Source organism: Dermacentor silvarum, chromosome 1 (assembly GCF_013339745.2).
Source record: "Dermacentor silvarum isolate Dsil-2018 chromosome 1, BIME_Dsil_1.4, whole genome shotgun sequence".
NCBI classification, from domain to species: domain Eukaryota; kingdom Metazoa; phylum Arthropoda; class Arachnida; order Ixodida; family Ixodidae; genus Dermacentor; species Dermacentor silvarum.
The window spans coordinates 27,039,947-27,064,757 of NC_051154.1; the positions used below are offsets into that span (position 1 = coordinate 27,039,947).

The 24,811-nt window shown below is 47.6% G+C and overlaps 1 protein-coding gene across 3 annotated transcripts in view; it reads left to right on the forward strand.

The window, feature by feature from the left end:
• LOC119458720 (cytosolic purine 5'-nucleotidase) overlaps nt 1–24,811 on the forward strand; it is an 87,998-nt gene that overhangs the window by 24,556 nt on the left and 38,631 nt on the right. The window contains exon 3 of one of the 3 annotated variants that reach the window (XM_037720601.2): nt 9,102–9,125. The exons of the other annotated variants lie outside the window; for them this stretch is intronic. Coding sequence (XP_037576529.1) covers nt 9,102–9,125 — 24 coding nt within the window. The remainder of the gene's footprint in view (nt 1–9,101; nt 9,126–24,811) is intronic. 3 annotated transcript variants of the gene reach the window in all.

Consider the following 24,811-nt stretch of genomic DNA (forward strand, 5'->3'; position numbering starts at 1 on the left):
AAAACAAGTAATTGAAAAGTTGAAAATTGAAAGAAAAAGATTTCGTTCATTAGCGATTGACCTACGACGGCTACTGGACCATCTATCAGTGGAAAGAGAGGGCTATTTATGTTCGCCGCACTCAAAGCACGAATAGCGGGGGAAAACATCATCCTCGCATCGGTTAAATATCATACCTAAATAATCTGTTCCCATTAAAACAGGTCATGCGGTGTACGCCGTACTGCAAGCCTTCATCGAAATAGTAATGATAATAAAAGCAAACCACCATGTTACATTTACAGGCACTTAGAAGGCAAAGCGACCTCGACGTTCTCGACGCTCAAAACGGTGCGCGGCAGCTAGGTCACGGACGTGGCAGGAAACGCGGCTGATGAAGCGGCGATAGGCGGCGCGGCCGCAGAAGCGATGGCGGCAAGTGTTTTCGCTGGCGTCTCGGCCAATGTGTCCGTGCGGGCAGGACGTTTGTGACGCGCAGCGTGGCGCAGCGGACGCGCAGCAGTCGCGCTCTCTCTGGTTCCACCACTCTGCAGAGTAGAATATGCCAGTTGTTATTGCGCTTATGCTCACTTCAGCGGCCCTTTACAGCAGAAGTGTCTCGCGGACTTGCTGCTTGTCCTCGAGCACGGTTTTGAGGACAGGAGCTGGACCGCACAGCAGCACGCCGTTTTGGCCATTACTGCTTGCAGGAGTGGACGCTTCTGCGCTTTACACGCTTAGAAAAAAAGTTAGTAGTACTTTCTACCTTTAGGGTAGTAACTGCTTGTCACTTATGTTACTACCCTGTTAGTAACGGCAAGAGTAGTAACTGTTACTACCCTTGCCCTTACTAACTGCAGTAGTAACTGTTGCTGCCCTCGCCGTTACTAACTGCAGTTACTAACAGGATAGTAACGTATGTGGTAAGCAGTGACTTACCCTAAAGGTAGCAAGTACTACTACCACCTTTTTTTCTAAGTTTACCAACCCAATATTCTTCGGCTAGATGCCCGGGGTCATTTTCTGCTCCGTTCCGTTCGACCTATCCGTTTCATGTCCCGAAAAAACCCGTACCGCCATATAGGATTGACTTTCTGTGATTACTCTAAACTTACGTACGCTTACCGCCTCCTGTACTTCTATAGGCGCACGAACCTCCGACGCGATATTTTGTCACCCAGCATGGGAATGATGATGGTTTGTACATATATTTGCCTAAACTTCGTATGTCTGGTTTCAAACGGCTTTCTAAACTCTCCATTTTAAACAAAGTACTGTTTTATAAATAATTAAATAAACGCCATCAAAATTGTCCGACGGCTGGTTTCGAACAGGCGACGTTTAGTATACAGAAGCCCGATATTTGAAACCACCACGCCACGGACATCGACAAGCGGCACAGAACGCACTTGAGACGCTTGCCGCGTTTCGATTTCGCCTTACCGAGGCTCAGTGCGAACGCAGGCGAGAGCCTGTGCGGACAAGGAACGCGCGGAAAACGCAAGCAACTGTAGAGAATTGCGTCTGCAACAGCAGGGAGAAGCTTCTGAAGAGGATCCGTTGGAACGAAGGCGAGCGTGTCGGCGGGAAAATTATGCGAGAAAAACAAGCACTATAGGACAACATTCATTTATCAAAACACAAGATTGGTGGTAAAAAAAAAAAAAAAAAAAAAAAAAACAAAGCTTACTGGGGAGATTGTGCGGGGTATTCTTTGGAGCTGCTTATCTCTTAAAGTACGACAGTGTTGGTTTCAAGGGTAGCGTATAGGATTCATAAGTGATGATTACAAAGAATGCTACGCACAATATGCCAGTCCCCCAGAGGGGAGTTTCTGCCCTGAAAGGGTGCTTATACACTGCGGTTGGCTGTATTTAAGAAAAATATTATGGTTCTGTACTTGATTAAGTTCGTCAGATTCCACTGAAAAGTGATATTTCGGGATGTTTCCAGTTACTAACTTGGACACACTATAGGTAGTAACGACAGCTTTGTGTTCGGTATAGTAAACAGGTAGCAAAAAGTAGTAACTGTTCAAGAAAAGTAGTGCAGTTACTCCATCTTTGCATGCAGTTACTTACTGTTTACTAATATATAGGTAGTAAACAGGTAGCAAAACGTTAGTAACGGTCCAAGAAATGTAGCAACCGCTGCAGTTACTAACTTCTAACTTTTTTCTAAGTGTGTATGCCTGGGGCGCTGTACACACAAGCGTCTCCTCTGGAATACGCGGACTCCTGCCTTCGTCAAGCCATGTTTATGTTTCTCTCTGAATGGTCTCGCAGTACTATATCTACTGACGTTGGAAGAGATACATTTCTGAACATCGAGGTTGTGGACGTCACAGCCAAGGTTCTTCGAGGGAGAAGAAACTATTCGGACGTGTGCTGAGTGAGGCAGGAAGCTGCATGGCGAAAGGAATGCAGTGAATGATCTTGGTGACCTTATAGGCAATGGGGTCAGGCAGACAGACATAAACAAATCGTACGCAGCCAGAGACGAAAGGGTGGAGATGATGTTACCTGCAGATATAGCTGGTAGGGAGAGTATATAGCCGTACGGCTGTATCGCCACAGCGCATCTTCGCTTAAACCATTGGATTGGAGCGGGCCGAAGGTGGGAGGAGTCCGATCGTAAATGTGAAAGCGAGACTTGCGCACCAGCAAGTGCGCGTCGCCATTATGCGGAATTATTGCCTGCATTTCATTCTTTCCTAAACATTCTTGTTTGGCCCTCGAGGTGAACTTTAGCGTAAGTTGACGGCGGACAGCATTTTGCTGACGTCACGGGCGCGTATCTCGCGAGACGCTTATAATATGGCCGCCCAGACGCCTTATGAATTTTTCATGCGATGCTATCGGTCTGTGCGAGCACTTGAGCGGGGGGGGGGGGGGGGGGGGGGGAGGCAGAGGTGTGAGCGCGCTTCGGGCATTGCTTTCACTTACGGCGGCGTCCTCGCGTCCGGCGCGACGTAACGCGTTGCGCCGGCACCGCGAGGTCGCCGTGGCGATGTGCGTGCGTAAGTGCGCCCGTAGCGCGGCTCGCCCGGAGAGGATGCCATGGGGGCGGCGGCGCTCTCGTTTGACCTCCCTGCGTTGTATTGCTTTTCCTCTCGGCAGCTCACGTCCCGCGAGCGCGGTTTGGCTCTTTTGGCGGAAATACCAATTGCGCGTCACAATCGGCCGAAAAAATCTCGCTGAAGGATCTTTTTCTCTCTGCTGCTGCTGCCCGGGGCGAGACAAGTCACGGAGGCCGTGCTCCTCTCTTTCTGACGTTGCCGCCGCGACCGAGACGCGCGAGGTTTTGGCAGAGAATTCCGGGTCGAGGCGGCTTGAAAAGTGCCGCGGGGGCAAGCGGAGTAGTTTGGACGAAGGTGAAGCGCGCCTTCGCGCTGGCTGACTTTCATTCGTTGGAAGCGCTCTTTCAATAAACGCCGAGCATTGCGTGTGTAGGCCTGCTTTACACAGCGTAGTCTTTCTCTGACGGTATAGTTTTTAGCCCGAAATGATGTTTTGCGGGTCTTCGTTGATGCCTTGTATAAACAAAAGCAGGTTATAAGAATGCGTATGCCGACGAAGCATCGCTTTGTTAGTACTCCCCGTTTTTCGTATTTACTCAAAATATCTACGAACAAAACTTGCGCGATGGGCTGAGCCTTGAGTTGCGCACGGCTGCAAAGCTTCGCACTGTAGTGGCAATAAATTGCCATACCGTAAGTGGTCCGATGTTCACGCAACTCTATATTAATGTGAGACAGCTGAATTTCACTGGCGCGAGGCTTTATGATTGGGGCTGAAATTTGCCCTTGGATGAAGTTTGTACGAGCGGCCCCGGAATGGCGAGAAGCAGCGACTCGCAATGAAGCGGGAAGCTGGGTATACGACAGCAAGCCTCCCGTGTCGACTCATGTGCACAAGCCTGTCGACGGTCTTCTAAAAAAGCGCATCGGCAATGCTGGAGAGAGGACGACGGCCTGATAGATTATATGCCACCAGCCTCATGATGATACATCGGCGTTGTCGGCAGCACGTTGCATTATCAGTTGCACATTTGTTGCAGCATGCGTCGTTGTGGTTGTGGACCAGTAACGGGTTCGAGAGCGCAGTGAAGACACGGTGTTCTGTAGTGAAGACGCAGTTCGGCAATTCAATGCCTGCTGGTGAGATTTGTTGTCAACTTCAAAAAGGTTTTTCTTGCCTCTGACAAAATTTACTTAAATTGTAATTTCTAGATAACAAGCTAAGAGGTTGGTGCGTGTAATGAGTCATCTGACGTATTTTTATCTGGAGGACATTGATGTTTTAAATTAGGTCTGAAACTCGTAAAAAAAAAGTAATTTTCTGCCAACATTGAAAGTAATCTTCCTGGAAAAGTACTCTAGAAAAAATTAAGAATATTTTTAGCATAAACTATAGCAATAGGCGAAAGCGGAAAAACGTTTATTGTTGCTGAAGCAATATCGACGTTTGTGCAAGAAATTTCTGAAAACGCACAATTTTTTGCTTTATTACTGAACCAATTAACGCGGGAAATTCTTGCATGCGTTCTCTTATATGACGTCACCTGTAAAATTAATCTTTTATCTGTTAATATATCTACGCCAATGCAGTGACCGAAGTCGTCTACTAGCTTGGGTCATCATTTATGGGCTCGTGGGGGTGATACCGTCGCGGTCGTTTCTTTAACTGGGTATATATAGTGATCATTTTAAAGTTTTACAGACTTATGTCAAAAAATTGCCTGTTGCAGATAACATGATTCTAGTCCTTGTGCTGGATTATTCAGAGAGGCGGACATTACTTAATTGCAAGAGAAATATAAACATATATTCAACTAATTAACACACGATCACCAATTAATAGTTTTATTAACTTCTTAATTAATTACTTTATGGTACATATTGCAATTTACGAATTGTAGCGGGTGAGTTCGCAAGGCGTATTCACTTGGAATGAATTTACAGAATGACACCAATTTGGAGATACGCGCCCTCAAACTCGACGTAAAAATGCATTGTTGTTCCACTTACATGTTTAACAAAACGCTCCTTTATGCATTGAAAGACAAAAGTAACCTGAACGCCCAGGTATTTCGTCCCACCCTCTGAAATATAATATCTCGAAACTAGTGTCCTCCTGGGAATGCAAGTGAATACGTCTTGAAAACTCACCGGCTTCTATTCATAAATTGCAATATGTGCCGCAATGTTATTAATTACGAAGTTAGTGAATTTCTGTTAATTAGTTAAATATGTGTTTTGATTTCTTGTGCTTATAATGTCCGCCTCTTCAAATAATCAAACTCATGGACAATAATTATGCTATCTGCCACAGGCGAGTTTTAAATATTCTGTAAAAATTAAAAATGATAACTCCGTATATCAGAATATGAATGAGATGACATGGCACGACATGCATGACATGACATGCATGACATGACAATAATTCTTCGCGGAACCCCAAATGACGTGGATTGCCAGGTATACCCGCAAAATGCTTCGCATGACATCGATTGCCATTGTGCGTGGGATCTGCACATCTTTCATTTTTTTTTCTTCCTTTTAATTTTGCGAATGCGCACTGCTGTCTCAACTTGGAGACCTAGCAGACATGGTGAGTACAGACACTCGGAAAGCATTTCACACAATGAACACGTCACACTGAGCGGAAGTTTTTTCACAGAACGCTATAAGTGGCAGTTTTCAGAGAAGGACCTATAGGTTATTATTCCATATTTTGTTGGTCAAGGGCAATCCGTCGTCGCTTAAATGTTTCTTTCGAATAGCCCTTAGCCCGTATTCACAAAACGTCTTACGCTATAATTGTTGGTAAGAGCAAATCCCAGCTAATCCGAATGATGGGTGTGCTATTAGCGCAGACGGTCGGCTAATGGCTGGAAGCACTCACGAGTGAAGCTTCGAGAATTTGGCTCCACCAACAATATGTCCAGCATCAGGTTGGCTTTAATTTGCTCTTACGAACAATTCTGGCGTAAGAAGTTTTTGGGAATACGAGTCTAATACTGCTCTGGAACAAGTAAAGTCAACACGTTTGTGCCACCTTAGGTTGGGCGAAAACGTTGCGCTGAGGTATCTCAACTCGTTGCCGCAGGTCCATACTGTTCTCTGCATTTGTGTAGGTACATTTCAAGAGTTGTTTTTCATTTGCAAAGGTCATGGACGCTGTTGTTTTAAAAGTTAATTTCATTTGCTACCGGGCTTTTGCTGCAGTCGCAAAAAAAGAAAAAAAAAGAACATCATTCAATAACACTTGGTCATTGGCATTAGAAATCTTAGAATACAACACACAGTCGTCTGGGTGCAAATGGAGCTTAACCACAGCGTTACTAACTACGCTCGCGACATCATTAATGTAAATATTTATTGGTAATATAAGAGCAGGTGTATTTGACAAGGTATGTCGTACGATGTTATCTTCTATGGTACCTATGAAAAACATCTGCTTGGCTGGATAAGACGCTACATGCGGTCGGGCTGTGTGATTGAATCAGGAACACCCAGCCTTAGTTTGTGTGTTAGACATTATCCCGCAGGGTTGCGTTTTTCGGTCGGTTATATTTATTACTTGATTTGATTCATGATATAAACAAAACTAATAATAATACCCGAGCGATTTCCCAATCACAAGCAACAGCTTGCGAATTGATATATTGTGGAAAACAATGGTAGAATACTGGGCCGGTATTTTGTAGCGATGCGTTATCCTTTATTCTATACTAGTCTTATCATCCACCGCTCACGGCCGGCTGATCCCGTTGATAACGTGAACGGGCCGGCCCGTCGCTCTGACCACTGACCAAGCGCGAAAAGCGCGAAAAGGCATTAGCATCGGAAAGGCATCGCTACAAAATACCGGCCCTGTCCCTGCATGCATGTGCTTTTTGTTAATGTCAGTGTCTAACAATAGGTTATGATCTCCAGAAAACGTTATCTCCGTGTGCAGCTTTGGAACACATGCACTGTTACAGTGTTACAATTCGAATGGCCATTATTTATACACAAACACGCGGTTGTCTTTACAGAAGTATTGCCATCATTGACGGCATTACTCGCTCTGACAGAGCTTTACGCTTCGCATTCTATGCGCGGTTGCCGTATATAGCGCCAATGCGCAGCAGAAAACCTCTCTCGTATACCCTGATCTTCTCATAGCACACGGTCGCCGTTTCCGTTTCACAAGCGCGCGTCGGGCAGCATTTTGGGCAGGTTTCAACGTAGCGACGTACACGTGTCAACCGAAGTTTTAGAGCACTCTTCACACCGCGCTCTTATCAGCCGTCGACGCAGTGTCGTGGAACAGAGCGGGCGGATAGCCTGACTGGAATTCACGCGAGGGCGTCCGCGCGCAATTTTGACAGCCCCGACTGTCCTATCGCTGCCTATTGAAGCTGACCATTTATTTCGCGGACACCAGCCAACCAAGCGTGTTATTATTGGCTGACACCGCGTGACGTCCGCACCGCTGCACGTAAGGTATATGTTACTACCTGCAGGTTCATAGTTGGTGGCGTGACTGGTCCGAAATGTGGCGTCAGCATGCGTTGGTTAGTATAGCCGCTCGTGATTTGACGTTTGCTGTCGCCTTTGGGGTGTCCGTGATGGTCTTGCATGCTTCGTTGTTGCGTTTGTCGTCGTCTGAGGGTCAGTTGTGCGAGCTTGGACGTCTGACACTCGTTGTGGGCGTTTTTCTTCCCCCTCTTATTTCTTTCCGCGACGTCAGTTGGTGGCCAACTTCCGTAGCAGTCACACCACCACCTGCCCACTGTTCGCTGTCCTCCTCTGTGCATACTCATGGTCCTCAGCTGCCGATAAGAGCTGTATTCAGAACGACGCGCCAACGAACATCCGACGTCCGTCGCTTCCTGCGCGTAGCCGGCCCACGGGGCGCCCTCGATTTCGCGATACTGAGTCCCAAAAATGAGCTCCCGCTTTCCATGTCCATGGCCTGCATTTCTGAAAGATTTCACGTGGTGGGGGAGGGGAAGCGAACCACCATGACCACGTCGCCGAGCGGCTCGGCATGTGTCTTTTTGGATGTGGCTGACACGACTTACGTCACTCCCTCGGTGCTTGTAAGTGCGCCGCTGGAAATAACCTGCGCCCACGCTGGCCAAAGCGAGTGCTCTATTTGCGTCCTTGGCATCGACGCCCATCATCAACTCCGCATTACAGTTTCCGCATTACCTCTGCTGGCCACCATGCCACACACACACACACACACACACACACACACACACACACACACACACACACACACACATATATATATATATATATATATATATATATATATATATATATATATATATATATATATATATATAACTGGTTCTGCATACTCGGTTCAGGCAGGTTCGATTTTGCATTTTGAATGCGGATGCTGTATTTTGCTGTATGTTTTTTTAATGTTTAATCTGAATATTATGCTATGGCTCAAATAAGAGCTGCACTTCTCCCCGCAGCGTGTTGTATGAAGAGAAGAACGTCCCGTATGTCTTGCGGATTGCAGTGTATCGGCACACTGCTCTGGAAAGTAGTTCTGAAATAAATTTTCTTCGCCTTTCAAAAGTGTGTTTGCTAATGTGGGTTCCTGCATGTCGCGCGAACCAAACAAGTCAAGGCGGCCTATTGCCTTTATTATGATTCGATACCGTGACTTTTGTGTGGGCTATTGTGCTTTTATGTCATATTTTTTCACTTTCTCTTGTTTGTTTGTTTCGTTCAAACTACATTGTCGCTGACAAGCGATATTTTTAGAGACCACGACCAATACTATCGCACGCCATCAAGAATAGCGTGAGCAGATGAATGTAGTTATGCGTATGCACTAGGGCAATTTATAGCGCCTGGATGTGTAGAATCTTTTTTCGTATCATACACCATGAGAATCGTACCTCTAGTTCGTGACTATTATTGGTCATTATATCAATTACCATTTTGAACGCCGTGTGTTGCAAAATATAATATTATATTAAACAGATGTAGCGTATAGGGCACAGCCTGAGCGCAAGGTTCTAAATGTGCCTGTTTGTGTTACTTGTGTTGTGTGTTGGTTTCTGATGCCACGGGCATTTCACTACAACCGTTGTCCTTCTCCTTGCAGAACGCTTCTGCTCGAGAGAACAAGGCGAGTCGGAATTGTTTTCTTTGTTTGAGTAGTATGCCTGTGTTATCGTGCTTTGCTGCGCGGTCACTTCCCTGTACTCTTTATTTCCTTGCCCTTTCTGTGTAAGTTAGTCGACCTTTATATCCTTTATTCTGTAGAATCGAGCTAACACAATTATGTCTTCCTTCACGTCGTGTACCAAGCCTTACACTTACTGACATAAACTGCGTCGGGTGCCTGTGCTGCATACAAGTATGAGCACGCAAAAAAAAAAAAGAATGAAAATACAGACTGCGTGGGGTAATTTTCGAGCGTCGTGTTTGTACTCATATGGCCCGCTCCCCGTTAGAGGAGCACGGTTGTAACCACTGGCGACGAAACGCATTTCTTGGCTTCCAACGGTTGCGCACTGCTTAGTTCCTGACTACGTGCCAAGGACTCGACAAGTATTCGACAATTGAAACGTGTAGTTTCCCAGTAGTTGACTTAGAGCCACGAGTCTAACTCCCCGAGTGACACTAAGTTGACCCGTTGTTCTCGTCGCGTGTACAGCGTGTACGTTTTGTGTGGAATGCTTCCTTCTGTTATGCGTGGCTGATGTGTTTCCTAAGTGGCTTCAGATCGAGGCTCACGTGCGGGTATAACTTGGCGAGCAAGTGAAATATTTTTGCACGTTTTATTGCACGTGATCGTGAAGAGGCACGATTTAAACGGTGCACTATAAAGCATGTGCTTCAGTACGACAAAGCGAGTGCAACTCCGGGCGGGGAAGGGTCGCTGTTGCAGGAGACGTTTCCATCAACGTGCCACTGCGATCGACCGCCGCCCGTAAGGCGCCAGGTGCCTGCGGCGCACGCGAGTCGCATATGCGCCCGTGTAGCGACGCACGCTGCTGCCAAGGTCCGTGGGAAAGCGCGTGTACACCACTCCGCAGCACTTGTTGACTCGTGCGATCGGGCGCAGAGCTTGGGGAGGCAAATTCAACTGCAGTGGCCTCCCTCGATCATTGTGGAACACTACGCTAAGGACAAAGACGTGATGAGCTGCGGCACTAGGACGAAGCCCACTGCGCATCGTGTGTGTCTATATAATGTATCACCTCCTTAGTCTTGCTTCGCAGCGCAGTGTTCCACCATACATCATAACCAATTCTGTCCCACTGCAACGCATTATTGGACTCCCTCCGTCGAACGCATATTTTGAAGGCGAGTCGTAACACTTCTCAGTTTCGCGCCCCCGACTGTGGCCTGTTGGCGAAGAAATACGCAAATAAAGCCCGGTAAACCTATTTATTGCTCCCTTTCTAGTGCGCATCGTTGTTTGCGTAGAGGTAAGCGAGGATTTCTCTAGGTGAGCACCGCGCACGCAACAGTCATTGCGCAGCCGTCGGTGCCCTTCGGCGACCTGAGCGCCAGTTTCATAATGCGGTGCTCGAATGGTGGTTGCATTGAAGGCCGTGTCCAGCTATATATGAGGTTGGCTGAGTGTGGTTCGCAGCTGACTTTCGAGGGAGGGTTGTGGCCACGTTGTATCTCGGCGTAGGATGGGATTCTGCCCGTACGACATACATTGATCTTTCTACGCACGCATGAAGTCTGAAGCCACGTCAAAGCTAGCGGGCGGTCGGACAAAAGGCTGTCAGAGCCGCGGGTCGCGTGGTCGCGCCGCGGAATGGTTGAATACAAAGCTCCTACGCGAAAGTTCTATATAGGACGTCAGACGATGCACGTAACGCTACAGCACGAAGCGCTTACTCTCAACTGTATTGATAGGGTGAACGCCAAGTGAACCATTGCGTGAGCCCAGCACTATGTAAAACAACACAGAGTGCGCAGAATGTAAAGCAAACTCGGCAAGATGTTCTCGTGCTTTTGCTTTGCCTTCAAGTATAAACAGCTATAGACCGCAGAATGCTATGCACTGAATGATGTCGGCCGACTTGTGCGGCAGACGAACTCGCATTGCCACGCCGTAGTTTTAGGTCTGACGGAGCAGCCTGCTGCGGCTGGTCGCCGCCATGAGCTATATACCGCCGTACTTTCGCAGGTACGGCTTGCTTTTTGTCCTCATGAAACTGGGTAATTACTGAGAAACGCATCTTCAGCAAGTGCGCGACGGTCGCCAAACAAACTGCGCAGTGATGGCGTTGCGTTCAGGCGCCGCAGAATGGGCGCGGCGATGGGCTCTTTTCGGGCCCGCGTGACGCCGAGCACGTCCATCGCGCTTCAGAGCATCCGCCTGTGTAAAGTGGTGGCGCTGCTGCCTTCGATACGCGGCTGCTCCCTCATCGGGGCACCCTATACGCCGGAGACTCCACCCGCTTTTCCCAGCGGCTGTCTTCACGGAACGCCGGAAGCAGCGGTGGAAATGCGGCCGGGCGCTCCTTGGTCTAGTTTGTACGGGCGTGTCGTGGGAAGACACTGGCGGTTAAATTCGGCGGAACACCGTTTGTTCCGTTGAATGAACGCACCTGCACAATACATTATATGGTGCCAAACACGTATAATATCGGAATGGGCTTTACGAAAAGTTTTGGCTTCTACACGGGATCCTCGTCCACGCACGTGAAAAATTACGGTGGCCGGATGGGTTCATACATTGTCGGCGGCTTATTCTTTCATTTCTAGCACGGAGCCCGATAAGACGGGCTTCTAACACGACCATTTTATAACACGACCATATACTAACACGACCATTTTAAAAGGAAAATAGGCAGGACACGTTTTTCTGACATTCAAACACAATCATAAATTAGGACATCAGGGGCCAAATTCAAAACGCTTTTGGTTCGTGAGTGCTTCTCGCCATTATTGGCCGGCCACCTTTGCTAATAATATGCCCAGCACCAGTACTGGATCTAATTTGCTCTTGCGGACAATCCTAGCGCAAGAGCTTTCTTGTGGATACGGGCGCAGTTCTGAAGTGTGCTTGCAATACCTGTTATATAGAGTAGATGCCAGCCGCAGATAAGAAATATATTTAAAAAAAAAACGACATCGTTTGCATGAACATGCACTACATCATGAGACAAAGCGATGAAGCTAACAGCAAAAAAATTAAGTTAAACAGGATAAAAAACGGCACCCTGTGAGACATCTCTTGTGTGTTTTTGTATTGAAAAACTACGTTGAAAACAATGAGATCCTTGTTCTCTATATATCTGAGCTATTACGTATTTTGGGAAACTTGTGGTCTGAAGCTTATTTAGAATAGCACAGTCTACACTGTCTTAGTTCATGAAGTGCATTGGCCTGAGTGACCATTTACAGTCCTCCTGTGCATCCTCCCGTGTGCGTGCTGTGCTCACTCTCTCCCTCTTTTTCTCTTTCTGTTCCCCTTTCCCTTATCACCAGTGGGAGGTAGCAAACCCTGCGCTCGTCTTCTTCTTCTTTCTGGGATTTTACGTGCCGAAACCAGTTCTGATTATAAGGCACGCCGTAGTGGAGGGCTCCGGATTAATTTTGACCCCAGCTGGTCAAAATTAATCCAGAGCCTAGAACGACAGAAAGCTGAGCTAGTTGGTAAGGGTTCATAATGCAAAAAAAAAAAAGGAAAGGCGTGCAGACACGGACACAAGAGAAGTGGACAACACAAACGCCGACTATCAACTGAAGGGAGCACTGAGGCGAAAAAAAGAGAGGAGCCACAAAACTCATCTGCGCATGCTCTGGAATGGTAGCACCACGTGTCAATCGGGTACACGTGCCAGTCCGATTGACACGTGGTGACACATCCGAGTGACACATGGTGACACACCCGATTGACACGTGGTGCTACCATTCCAGAGCATGCGCAGATGAGTTTTGTAGCTCCTCTCTTTTTTTCGCCTCAGTGCTCCCTTCAGTTGATAGTCGGCGTTTGTGTTGTTCACTTCTCTCCTCTTGTGCCCGTGTCGTGCATGCACGCCTGACCTTTTTTGCATTATGAATAAAAAAAAAAAAAAAAAAGCTGGGGCCAAATTTACAGAACTTTTCGTTAAGCGATCTTTGTCATTGGCGGGGGCCGCCTTGGCTAATAATACGCCCAGCACCAGGATTGACTCTAATTTGTTCTTACGAGCAATTCTATCGTAAGAACTTTTGTGTGTGTGTGTGTGTGTGTGTGTGTGTGTGTGTGTGTGTGTGTGTGTGTGTGTGTGTGTGTGTGTGTGTGTGTGTGTGTGTGTGTGTGTGTGTGTGTGTGTGTGTGTGTGTGTGTGTGTGTGTGTGTGTGTGTGAATGCCAGCCCTTGTAGTTATCGGACGTAAACCGGTCGCCGTGGCCTGGTTCCCACATAATTACAGCGAAGAGTGCACTGAGTGATGTGATGTGAACTTCAAGAAAGAAGATGATGATGAATTATTTTATGAGTGTATTGAGGCAGCAGCAACCCCCTGGCTCTTCTAGATCGGGAGGCAATTAATTCGGAATTGTCTCGGTTTGCCAAAATTTGTAGCTAACAATGTTTTATATCAAGAAGCACGACTGCCTACACATCCATGCAGATTCCGCATTCTAACAGTAAAAACATATTTAAACATTTATGCATATTCTTTGAGAAGATCACAATTTGTATTTATTAGGGAAGTGAGGGCATTTTTCGATGAGCATTGGTCCCGCCTACTTCGACCTCAAGTTTTGTTTGTACAATCTGAGCTCGATCCATGAAATGTTAATATGCGCGAGATTGCTTGCTCAGACAAACCCTTGCCTAATATAATCATTAGCACACCCAGGATCTCTGCCAGGGGGGGGGACAGTTTGCCAATACCATCTCAACAGCACTAGTTTCAATTTCTTCATGGGAAATTGTCAAAAAATGCGCCTTTTGCGAGTGTGCAGACCATTGCGCGTCTTACATCTTAGTTGCAGTACTCAAATGCGCAAGGAAAGAAAAGGGGTTAAACAAAAGGGGGGGGGGGGGGTTACAACCCCCGAACCCCCCCCCCCCCCCCGTCGGTGCGCCACTGAATATAATGATAGAATTTGACGACATATTTCCATCGAATGCCAAACTTCTGCCCACCACATACTTAAACGGCATGTTACAAGATAATTTAACGCAACTAGGAATAGATCATGTGATCGCGACTGACGCGTCAATGAATGAAGAGAAAGCGGGTGTGGGTATTTTCTCCGAGTCACTGTCCTGGTCTTATATGCAGTACGCCTTCCGGATTTCACACCCATATTTTTGGCTGAACTAGCAGCGATTATCTTAGCTCTGCGGAAACTTCCTTCAAATTACTCAACAGTGGTTATAGTGACTGATTCTTAAATGAAATGGCTGACACACTTGCGCGGATATCTCTTGATGGACCAGTTATGTCTGTCATGCCTAGTTCGGCTTATGTCACTGCGGCTAGGTTTAGAAAATTTTCCCTATTACAAGATTCTACGAAACTGAAAATCCAAACGTCGGAATTTAATCATTTGTCCTTTTCGTGGGACAATAAATGGTGCTCCGCACGTAAATTAGAAATCTCCATAACAAAATTACGCTGCCGAATCCCACCATTAAATTTTTACCTATGCATGTCCGGGCTGGCACCGTCCCCTCTGTGTCCTACCTGCCAGGAACCCGAAAACATTGACCACTTTCTATTATTTTGTCGTCGCTTTAGGAATCAGAGGAAGAAATTCGAATTTTCATTCCGTAAATTGGTTATTTCTCTAACTACTCAAAATATCCTCTCCTTCGGGGCTTCTTCAATGGGCTTTAGCCACAGGAACATCTGCGTGGCCCTCTGTGGCACAAAAAGACTACCCAGTTAATTCTCGAAATAAATAATTGGATAACTCATTAAATCGCTAATTGTTGTTTCGAAATTTCTTCTAATACCACCAAAACATTTTTTGCTGTTTATATACAATTACAATGATTTTAATTCTGTCTCTGCCCTGTAAATCTCTTTCCAAATTATCATAAACGCTATACTTCACCCTGAGTTACTTTTTCGTCTAGTTTTTTTTCCGTCTCCCCCTTCCCTTTAACCTTTAACCGCTGGCTTCTTGGCCAATCCCCCGTAGTGGGTAAGCGCCACGGATGAGGATCAAGCAAGCAAGCAAACAACATCCACAGCAATAACATATTCACCTTGCTATGTACACATTTAGGCCTGTATCGTCATCTGCGTCGGTCATGCGCAGCAAGTGAAATTTTATCTACACAAGCTGCCTCTTCATAAACAAACGGGCATAGTACAGGAAAGGGAAGAAGCGAGTATGTTGACGCCTCGATCTGCTGAGCTGTTCAGCTATATATAAGTGTCCGGTTTTCTATTTTTATTTTGTTAACACTCAACCGACGGCCTGCGAACACGAGTTCTACGTGTTTGTTTCCCACGGACGCTGACGGTAATTGTTTACAGCACGGCTATGCGTTTCTGTTTCGTTCCGGTTACGCAAGCCATCGGATGCGATCGCCTTATTTCCTTTCGTCTATAGATTTTTTTTTCTTCTCACGGCACTTAGCCCAGTCGGCCACCTTGCTAAGTCACATGGCGACCAGGGAACAGCATACCCTCGTGTTAAAGCTCACAGTGCTCTCTCTCTCTCTATTTCTTTATTTTCTCCCCCCTACTGCTGAAAGATTCAGCTCTCCTAAACGGTATGCGGCTACGCTTGGGCAGAGTTCGAAAGCTCTGCGCCGGCAGCTTTCCCACGGGAACAGTGTTTACGCCGCCTGTCTGCAGCCAGTCACACGCGACAACATAGCTCGGTAACCAGAGGCTGGCGCACCTTGCTCGGTGTGGAGCAGACGAAACTCGACTTCGTTTTTCAGGAGCGATACAATTCCCATACAATGGGCAGTGCGCTTGTCTGTGCACGTGACGCAGAGAACGGAGCCGTCTTAAGGGAGTCTTTGCTCTCCTAATGGCTGCTAGCCTAATTGACTTGTGTACGCGCATTGTGCATGCTGGCGAATTAGCAGTGGAATGAAAGGTGCATGTGTGCGAGCGCCACTTGGGCCCTTCACGGGTTTCACGAAGCGTATCGCGGATTTATCAATCCCATAGTGAAATACTGCACTATCGAGTAACACTTCGTTGCGTCTATCACAATGGAATAGTTAGTAGTAGTAGTAGTAGTAGTAGTAGTAGTAGTAGTAGTAGTAGTAGTAGTAGTAGTAGTAGTAGTAGTAGTAGTAACAGATATGCTCGTTTTAGAAAGCGGACACTCCTTCGACATTCACAGGTGCCGTCTCAACTCCAGACTTCGAGAGCGCGTCACGCGTTGGGGAAGCACCCCTTAAAGGCGCAGCAAGTTCGTGTACCCTCGAAGCATGAAAAAAAGGGGGTGTTGGAAAATGTGTTCAACTGGTTGCACCGTAATGGCAGCCGAGTTGTGGTTATACGCCTGCTCGTGAACCTGCGATGACAGCTTTGTGACTAAGAATCATCAGCAATCATCATCCGCTTTCTTTCGTTGCGAAATAAAGGAACCTCCTCTAAATCTGCTAAAGTATTGCGCTATGCGGCTTGCTGGACGGTGGGCTTTTCGTGCCGCCATCTTGCTTAGCAGCGACGGCAGTAACTTTGAGGGGACCAGCCCGTTGGTGGAGGCCCGTTTCGCAAAGCTTACACGTCGTGCATGCAAATAGCTCAGTCTTGTTGATAGAGCAGATCATAGACGGAAGCTGCCCCGGGGGTATACAGCACTGTGAGCACAAACTACCAGTCAGTCGGCAATGTATATGCACAGACCGCAAAAAGCTTTAGGAGCACGCAAATCGCTAGAAAACTTAATTTTCTCTCGAATGAGTCATTATAAGCCTGGAATTCAGGCGAGAAACGTCATGTTCGTGCGCGCTGATCACGTAAAGTGAGCAACCTTTATATGGGTAGTAAGCGTAAGGGCGATTATAGGAAATCTGCCTGGCAATCTAGAGCGACTCGCCTCGTCTGCGGAAGGAAAGAACACGTGCTTAGTGTGGTGGCCGCTTAAATACGCAACCACTCAAGGTGTTATCTGGCAATCAGTGAGAGTGACGCCATTTCTTTTGTTATTCATTCTGACATGACTCTCTATGCCTGGTGTCAGGCCTCAGCACCGCCATTGACCAGGTCTGTCGTTACCTGAATCCCCGTGGTGCCATACTGTTAGTGAGATGGCGCCCGCGAATAACGCGCATTTGCTCTCTATATAACGCCGGAACAGACAAAGGACGCTGGAGCGAAGCCACTGATGGTGTTGCTTTATGCGATGTGCAGCGCAAAACGCGCCACGCAAGGCGACAGGAAAAGCGGAAGAGGTGGCGCCATGTCTTGCCCGACGTCTTGCATTTGCGCTAAACATTAGCATGGCATAGTTTTTTTTTTTTCTGCTATGCTATTTAGCATATGTTAGCGCGACGCTGGAGACCCAACACGAGTTCAGCTAAAGTATGCTTTCGGAAACATATTTGCGTTTCATAGGCGGAACTTAATAGCGAAATTTCTTAATCGAATCGAATACGAATAACTGAGGAATACTATTTTCGAACATCAATTTGATTACCGAATATTCTCTCGTTTCTAAGTAAAGGGAAATATGGGGTGATCATTTTTAAGTCTCGCGTAATTTTTTTAGGATCGCCTGTGGCAGGTAGCATAATTCTTGTTCTTAGGCTGGGTTATTCGAAGAGGCGGACGTTACTAGCTCGGAAAATCAAAACAAATATTCAACTAATTAACAAAAATAATAATTACCTTCCTAATTAATTATTTTACAGCACATGCATATTGCAATTTACGAATAGTAGCCGGGAAGTTTACAACACTTATCCACTTGAAATGAATTTCCAGGATGGCACAGTTTTGAGGTATTATTTCCCAAAGTGTGGGACGAAATACATGGGTGTTCCAGTTACTTTTGTGCTTCAAAGTATAAAACAGCATTTTGGTAAAAAAGTGAGTGGAACTGCAGTGCATTTTTACGGCGAGTTTAATGGCACGTATCTCCAAACTGGTGTCATTCTGTAAATTCAGTCCAAGTGGATACGCCTTGCAAAATCACCGGATACAATTAGTAAATTGTAATATGTGCCGTAAAGTCATTAATGAATTAATTAGTCAAGTTTTTAATTAGTATTTCTTCTCGTGTGTTTCGATTTCTCGCGCAAGAAATGCCGGCCTTCCTCAATAATCCAGCTGAATAACTAGAATTATGTTATCTGCAACAGGCGATTTTCTAAAATTCAGGTAAACTTAAAAATGATCACCTTGTATATAGTTCGCGTGGGATCTGTCTGGTAAAAAAAGGTTTATTTGTGTTTTCTGATACATGCATGTAATGTTGTTCACAACACGAAGTTCGTTCAACTGAGGAGCTCGTAAATGATAAAATACTTATTTTGTTGCACTACGGCTGTTGCACGACGCCATTCATGACAGCAATGAAAGAGAATAGCCACAGGTGGCGTAGAGCGTTGCGATCGTTGGTGGAGCCAAGTGAAATACTACAGCACTGCACGTCGGCTTAAATACATGCATCCGGGATGAGGCTTGCGAAATAACAAAAAATTACTTTGCCTAGATCGACGAAACAAATGCATAGGCTGCTTAGAGGTAAAGTATTGTCATTGAATGGCTGGTATAGGGATGCTACAGAAGTGTAGGTGCTCCATCCATTCTCTGAAGAAGTGATGCCTCTCTGCATGCAGCATTTGCGACTGTCACCCGGCAGAATGATTCGTAATTAACAGACCCCGATTGTGCGAATCTTTCTCTTCCCAGACTCCAATAAGTCTTGTTATCCTTGTATTGAAAGAGAAACGATTATTCGACGATTTCGAATCGTGAATTTGCAAATCGAATACGAATAGTGAAGACTGGTCAGTTCGTATTCGAAATATAGAATATTCACACACCCCTAGTGAAAAGCTAACAATGGAGAAATTGAAGAACGAACCTCTCTTTGTTGAAATTCGCGCCGGAGCGCCGTATAGCGCTAGGACGACAGTGTGATGTTGCAGGCTTTATTTCTTCATATTTTAACCGTTATGGCGCATGAAATCTTCGAGAAACTTGCTGTATGGAAGCTTTGTGCTGTTCAGAATGCATTGTAGTCCTTCTTTACCGACAAACGTTCAAATGGTCCACGACGTTGCGGAGCCTCCCGTCAAAAGATAAGAGGCTCAGAGCACGGCCGCTCTGTGTGTTCGTTGCCTACAGGTAGCGGGGTGCAGCATTCAGGCGACAAACTAAATAACCAGAAATAGTTTCGAGAATTGTTGGTTATTGGGAGGAAGAGGCGAGACGGATCAAATGGGCGCCCTCCACAATAATGGATTGGATTCTAGCGGCGCTGTAACCGCGCCTGTATATATGTACACAGGGCCGATTCAAGTTTTCCCGCCGTGTGGCACCCGCTACCCGCATGTGGCCTGGTGTATACAGCCGCACAGCTGGTAGAAGATGATACAAGCACCCGTGCAATGGTGCAACGGAAACCGCGGTTGAAACGACGCTATAGGTAATATGTTCAGTTGCCAGAGCCGATCACGCTAATGTGGGTGAGCTGACCGCTGAAACAAGGCAAGAATGATGGACGCCTTTCTTACTGTTTTAGTTTTTATTAGTTATTACAGTTAGCACGAGTTAAGTCGTAGGCTCGGTTTGAGTGGTGAATGAAATTTTATGCGTAAGTGTCAACTGACCCATTGAGCGAAATGCAGCTCCACTAACGTGAAACCTGTGGAGGTGCGAAGCATGCAGTGATGCACCGCTAATGGGCTCATACTGCCTTAACCAATGGCTCATGACCCCGTAAACGCTCCCCATTACGACGACAGAAGAGAAGTGAAAGATAAGTGAGCTGCAGAAGGATGAGCGGCAATGCAGCCAGCTGTGGAAGACGACGACGAACGCGGGAGCAGTGGCACGAGCGCGTGCCGAGCGCGAGCCGCTTGCTTAGGTCGTGACGACGACGACAGGAGACGCCGACAGCCCGAGCGCATAAGGTGCTTCGCGAGCTCGCGCTTTAGTGACGACGACGACAGGAGACGCTGACAGCCCGAGCGCATAAGGTGCTTCGCACCTAAAACAGCGTTGCAAATGGTGTGCCACCTCTGATGAAAAAGGCCCATCGTATAAGGCGAAATAATCGGCACAAGCAGCCGACTGCCCATGTGTCGTGGTCTTCAGACGTAGCGCGTGCGCTCGAGAAGTTCGTGGGAAAGGCACGTGACCAGCGATTCTTGGCAGAGCGGGCGGCTCGTTCACAACTGTGGCTCACAATGGCAAACAACGACGGGACGGCGTTCACCTTGGCCGTCTCTGGTCTCCACGAAGGTATGCACGCCCTTGATTTTTCTCGCGTGACGTGAGCGCGCGAGTGTGCATGTTCGTGTTTGTGCAAACCTCCGAGTTCTGTCGAATGCGGCGTCGAGAAACAGCGCGTGCAAGCGAATGGAAGGGCGGCGCAAAGTTTCCAGAGTGCGAGGCGTTATCGCAGTTGGGATTGTTTGTTTAACAAAGACGTAAATACTAAATAACTAAATACAAAGGAAGGGAAAGGAAGTGATATTTACTCTAACCACACCGTAACTGTTTAGCGCAGACGGCCTGAACAGCGGTCAGCAGTGAGCGTGGGGGAGTAAACTTAAAGGACACGGATAAAGGATAACAGAGAGGAGAGAGTAAAGAAGGGGACTATTCGCATATAAACACCACAGCGACCATAGGTCAGAGTTGCCCATCGTTCGCTTGTGGAGTGACTTCGACCTCGAGAGAGTTTGTCACCCGGCCCCGCGTCTGAACCCCGACCGGCGAAAGAACAGCCGTACATGCACGCGACACGTGCGGTCACGATGTCGACAGTGTCACACGTGCGGCTAGTTACCCTTTCCGGTGAGTAAGGGGGCAAGTCCCCTTATCGAAACTTCAGAGACATTCCTGGTTCTATATGCTACAGTTAATCACTTGAAGCTTCCAGCCTCCTGTGAACCGCTCTCTTGTTGTTTGGCCGCACAGACATAGTGCAACTCCCTACTGGTCGTTTTATTTCCGTTTGAGGGGATAAGTTGCTAACGGCGAGGGCAGCTTAGAAAGTATAGCCCTGTAAATATCGAAAAGGGGCCACGAATAAATGTATAGTGTGAAAATTGACACAGACAGCAGGAAGCCCTCTGTCTTTTCGTCGCCAGCAAGGCGCGATATCTTCATGCGACGCTGTGTGTACCGGCTCGCCAACTGTGTACTTCACAATACTCGGCCACGCTGGCCGCACTTGCAATAGCTTTGCGGGCCGCTTGTTTGAGGTGTATGTCGCTCCTCCACGCGACCCCTGCTTCTGCCGCGCTTCGCCTCTGAAGGTCGCCCGCTCGATCCACAGTCAGGTATTTCGTGAAAGAGGAACTTAATTGAAGAAAGCTGAATTGCGGTCGCGTAACGCAAACCAGAAAAAAAAAAAAAAAAAAAATCCCTCCGCAGCGTGCGTTCACTTCTTCAGTCGGGTTGCGTATCTCCGACGAATGTGCAGGCATTCTAGCGTTCTCTTGTTTATTTTATTATTTTTTTTTTCGTTTCGTTTCTTGTCCGGTGGCCTCCACGCCTATACCGTCGAGGTCTCCTGCGAGTGCTGCTCTTGCCCTGCACTGGAGTGTTGGATAGCAAAGTGGGCGATAGCCGGTCTGGCCGAGACAGCAGTCCTCCCTCGAGGCTCCCACTGACTCGGTCTCGCTGCACTCGGTCGGCGTTGCGCCCTCTGCGAACAGGGCGGCTTCTCGACAGCGCCGCGCACGCACCAGTATTCAGAGCAAGCGCGCTTTACGGTGGTTGAGCCGCATTAACGTACGTGCTCTTACTTTACTCGCTTCGACCTGCAGGTGTGCTGCATTCTGCGCGCGTATAGGCCGCTCGCCCTTCCCATTTAAACGACGACGATTTGTTAAGCCACTTCGTTGTCAACCTGTAGGAATCTCAGAGATGTCAGGAAATGATCAGAGAAGGGCAAAAGGGGAGGGTTTAAAAAGAGAGAGAAAAAAGAAAAGAAAAAAATATATATAGACGGAAGAAGAAGAAAAAAAGAAGAAACGAAAGCTGCTATTTTGATCGTGCAGTGAGCGTAAGGCAAGCCGTATGTCGTTTTTCCTTACCGAGTGTTCTCATTGCCTGTACTGGGTGAGCAGCGACGTCCGTCGCATCTTTTTGGAGATGGGGAAATGGTCCTTAATGGAATGCGGAGGGCTAGCCGGGTACGCATTCGCTCGGGGACGTAGAAGAACTTTCCCCAACAGAATGCACAGAGTTGGCAGGTTGCTTTCTTGCTCTTGAACGGTACGTGGTCTTAATAAAAAATAAAATATGGCTCGAACTGCGTCATTGCTCGCACCGCTATTTTTCTGTAGCAATGTCGGTGACTTTATCTTGCAGTTGCGATTGACTTAATTAAAAAAAAAAAAATCTGCGTAATGTGCGACTGTATATTCTTGAGACCAATTTTAAGACGCCTTCTTAAAACACTAAATTTGTGATAATTATTTATCTATTTTTTTATTCATTCTAGCATGACGACTGTTTCACTGTGAACACCGAGCAAAATACGTCTTTCCCCAGTATTTTTTTTTTTAAGCATCTTTCACCCAAGTTAAGTTTCTTCTCCCAGGCAGACGATTCTTCAAAGAGTCTTCGTCGCCGTACGGCGACACTTTGCACTCAAGGAGGCCAATTTAGAAATACATCGGTTTAATTAGGACAAAGTAGGATACATCGACTAGCGGCGGCCGATTATCGGCTCGCTGGCTTTCCCCCTTATCATGTCTACACACTCATTTAAGTACCCTTGCGAATTGGGGTGGTGCCCTTATTGATGCGAGAGCATCAAATGACCCATTGAGCGAGAAAGCCGGCGTGTGAAGCAGCGAAGCGGCACCTAAATCCCCATTGGCTGCGACTTCACGTCACGTGCGTGCCTCGACGGAGCAGAGCGGGCGAAAGAAAACGCCTCAGCTACCATGACCTCACCCTGTTTTACAGAAATTCCCGCCTAATCTACTCCCCGCCGCATAAATCTCTTCCCAGAAGTGACCAGGCTTTGTGGCGCAGACTTCAAACGGCCACAGTTACGACCCCTTTCCTTCTGTCCATTATTACACACGGGGAAACCTCCCCTCACTGCCACTCGCCTAGCACCAGAGCCGACTTTGACCACATCTTTCTAAATTGCCCGAACAAGCCCAAGCCCCTGTGGCGAGGGTCAGAACACCAGGAGCGATGGGAGGCTGCTCTGCGCAGCTTGCAACCGGAGTTACAGCTTCGGACAGTGGGCTGGGCCAGAGGGGTCGCCGAAGCACAAATGTGCCCGGCCATCTAGAGCGGCCCGAGGGCCCATCGTCGTCCTGCTTCATTTTCTCTCCCCCCCCCCCCCCCCTCACATGATTATCTCGTGAATCAATAAAGTTTACCCACCCACCTACCTGCTCCTGCGCGCCAGGTGTCGCGTGAAGGCGTCGCCGCTCCACGTTAAAGTCCCTAGAGAGCAGGAAATCTAGGGACTTTACGTCGCCCTCGCTCTCGGAAGCCTGTGTTATCCGCGCGTTCCTTGTCCACGCGTTCCTTGTCCACGGCACGCGCTCTCGCCTGCGTTCCAACTTCGCCTAGGCAATCACTATAAAGAAATTAATGTATAAAAAACAATAAATTCGAAAGTAAAAACGTTGGCCGTAGTGAGTGGGGAACCTATGACCCCAGGCTCAGAAGCCGAGTGTCTTGCCCACTGGGCTAAACCAGCGACTCTTAGATAGCAGGCCTGTGCACTCTGCATGATGGCGTCATGCCACTTGGACCGCAATTTCTATTGCCATGCCCGAGCGTGACGAAAGGGGTGACGTCAAAATCACTGCGGCTTACTCCGGAGTGACCCCATTAGATTCTATGGCAGTCGGACAAGGTAGCATGACGTCACGGATCGAAGTGCACCCGCCTTGTGCTATCTAGGAGACACTGACCAAGCGTCTCAACGCGCTTGCTTGCCTGCGAGGAGTTCATAACTCGAAGGACCGCTCAGCAGCGTTCAATTGCACACTAATGCTTTTGCATTCAAAACTCTTAGTGCTTAAGTGTCCTCTAATTTTTGTTTTAGGTATCCTCGTTTACATTCTACCAATCAGTTCTTTTCAAATTATATAGGCGGAACCATCAACAATCCACACTGTGACCGGCCCCCTTTTTTAGTCCGGTTTTTGGAACACACCGACCCGCATCACTTAAACGAATGCCACATGGCCCTCTTGCTCGAAGCTACACCTCGCTGCAGCTGGCCCGGTGCAATAGCATGCCCCGCGAACACATAAATCGCCCCGCGAGCCACTAACCCCGGACATGCTGCAGAATCGTACTCGCGCGCGACGTTCGTACCCGCCAGGTCTCCCGTTACATACGCATGCTCGACGGTGTAAACTGTGTATTACCCACCCCGCAACGAGAATGCCGCCACCGCCCGGAGTGTCTGTGTTTGTGTTAGCCCACTAGAACGCGCCTATATGTCGCTGAGCGACATGCGCGCGGTCAGGCGGCTGCTTAGCCCCTCGTTACATACGCTTGCTCGTAAAGTGTCCATATATCTTGGGCACCGCAGTGGAAGTGCGCCATCCGCAACGGTGCCCGTCTCGAAGAGCAGCGCTGTTCTAAGAGCACAAACGACCGTCGGCTGCGAAAGAATAAACAACCTGCGCGAGTGTCATGCTTGTGGCCCCCCGGGTTCTAACGTGGTTGCGTTCAATGCATGCAAGGCTGCTTATGTCAGTGA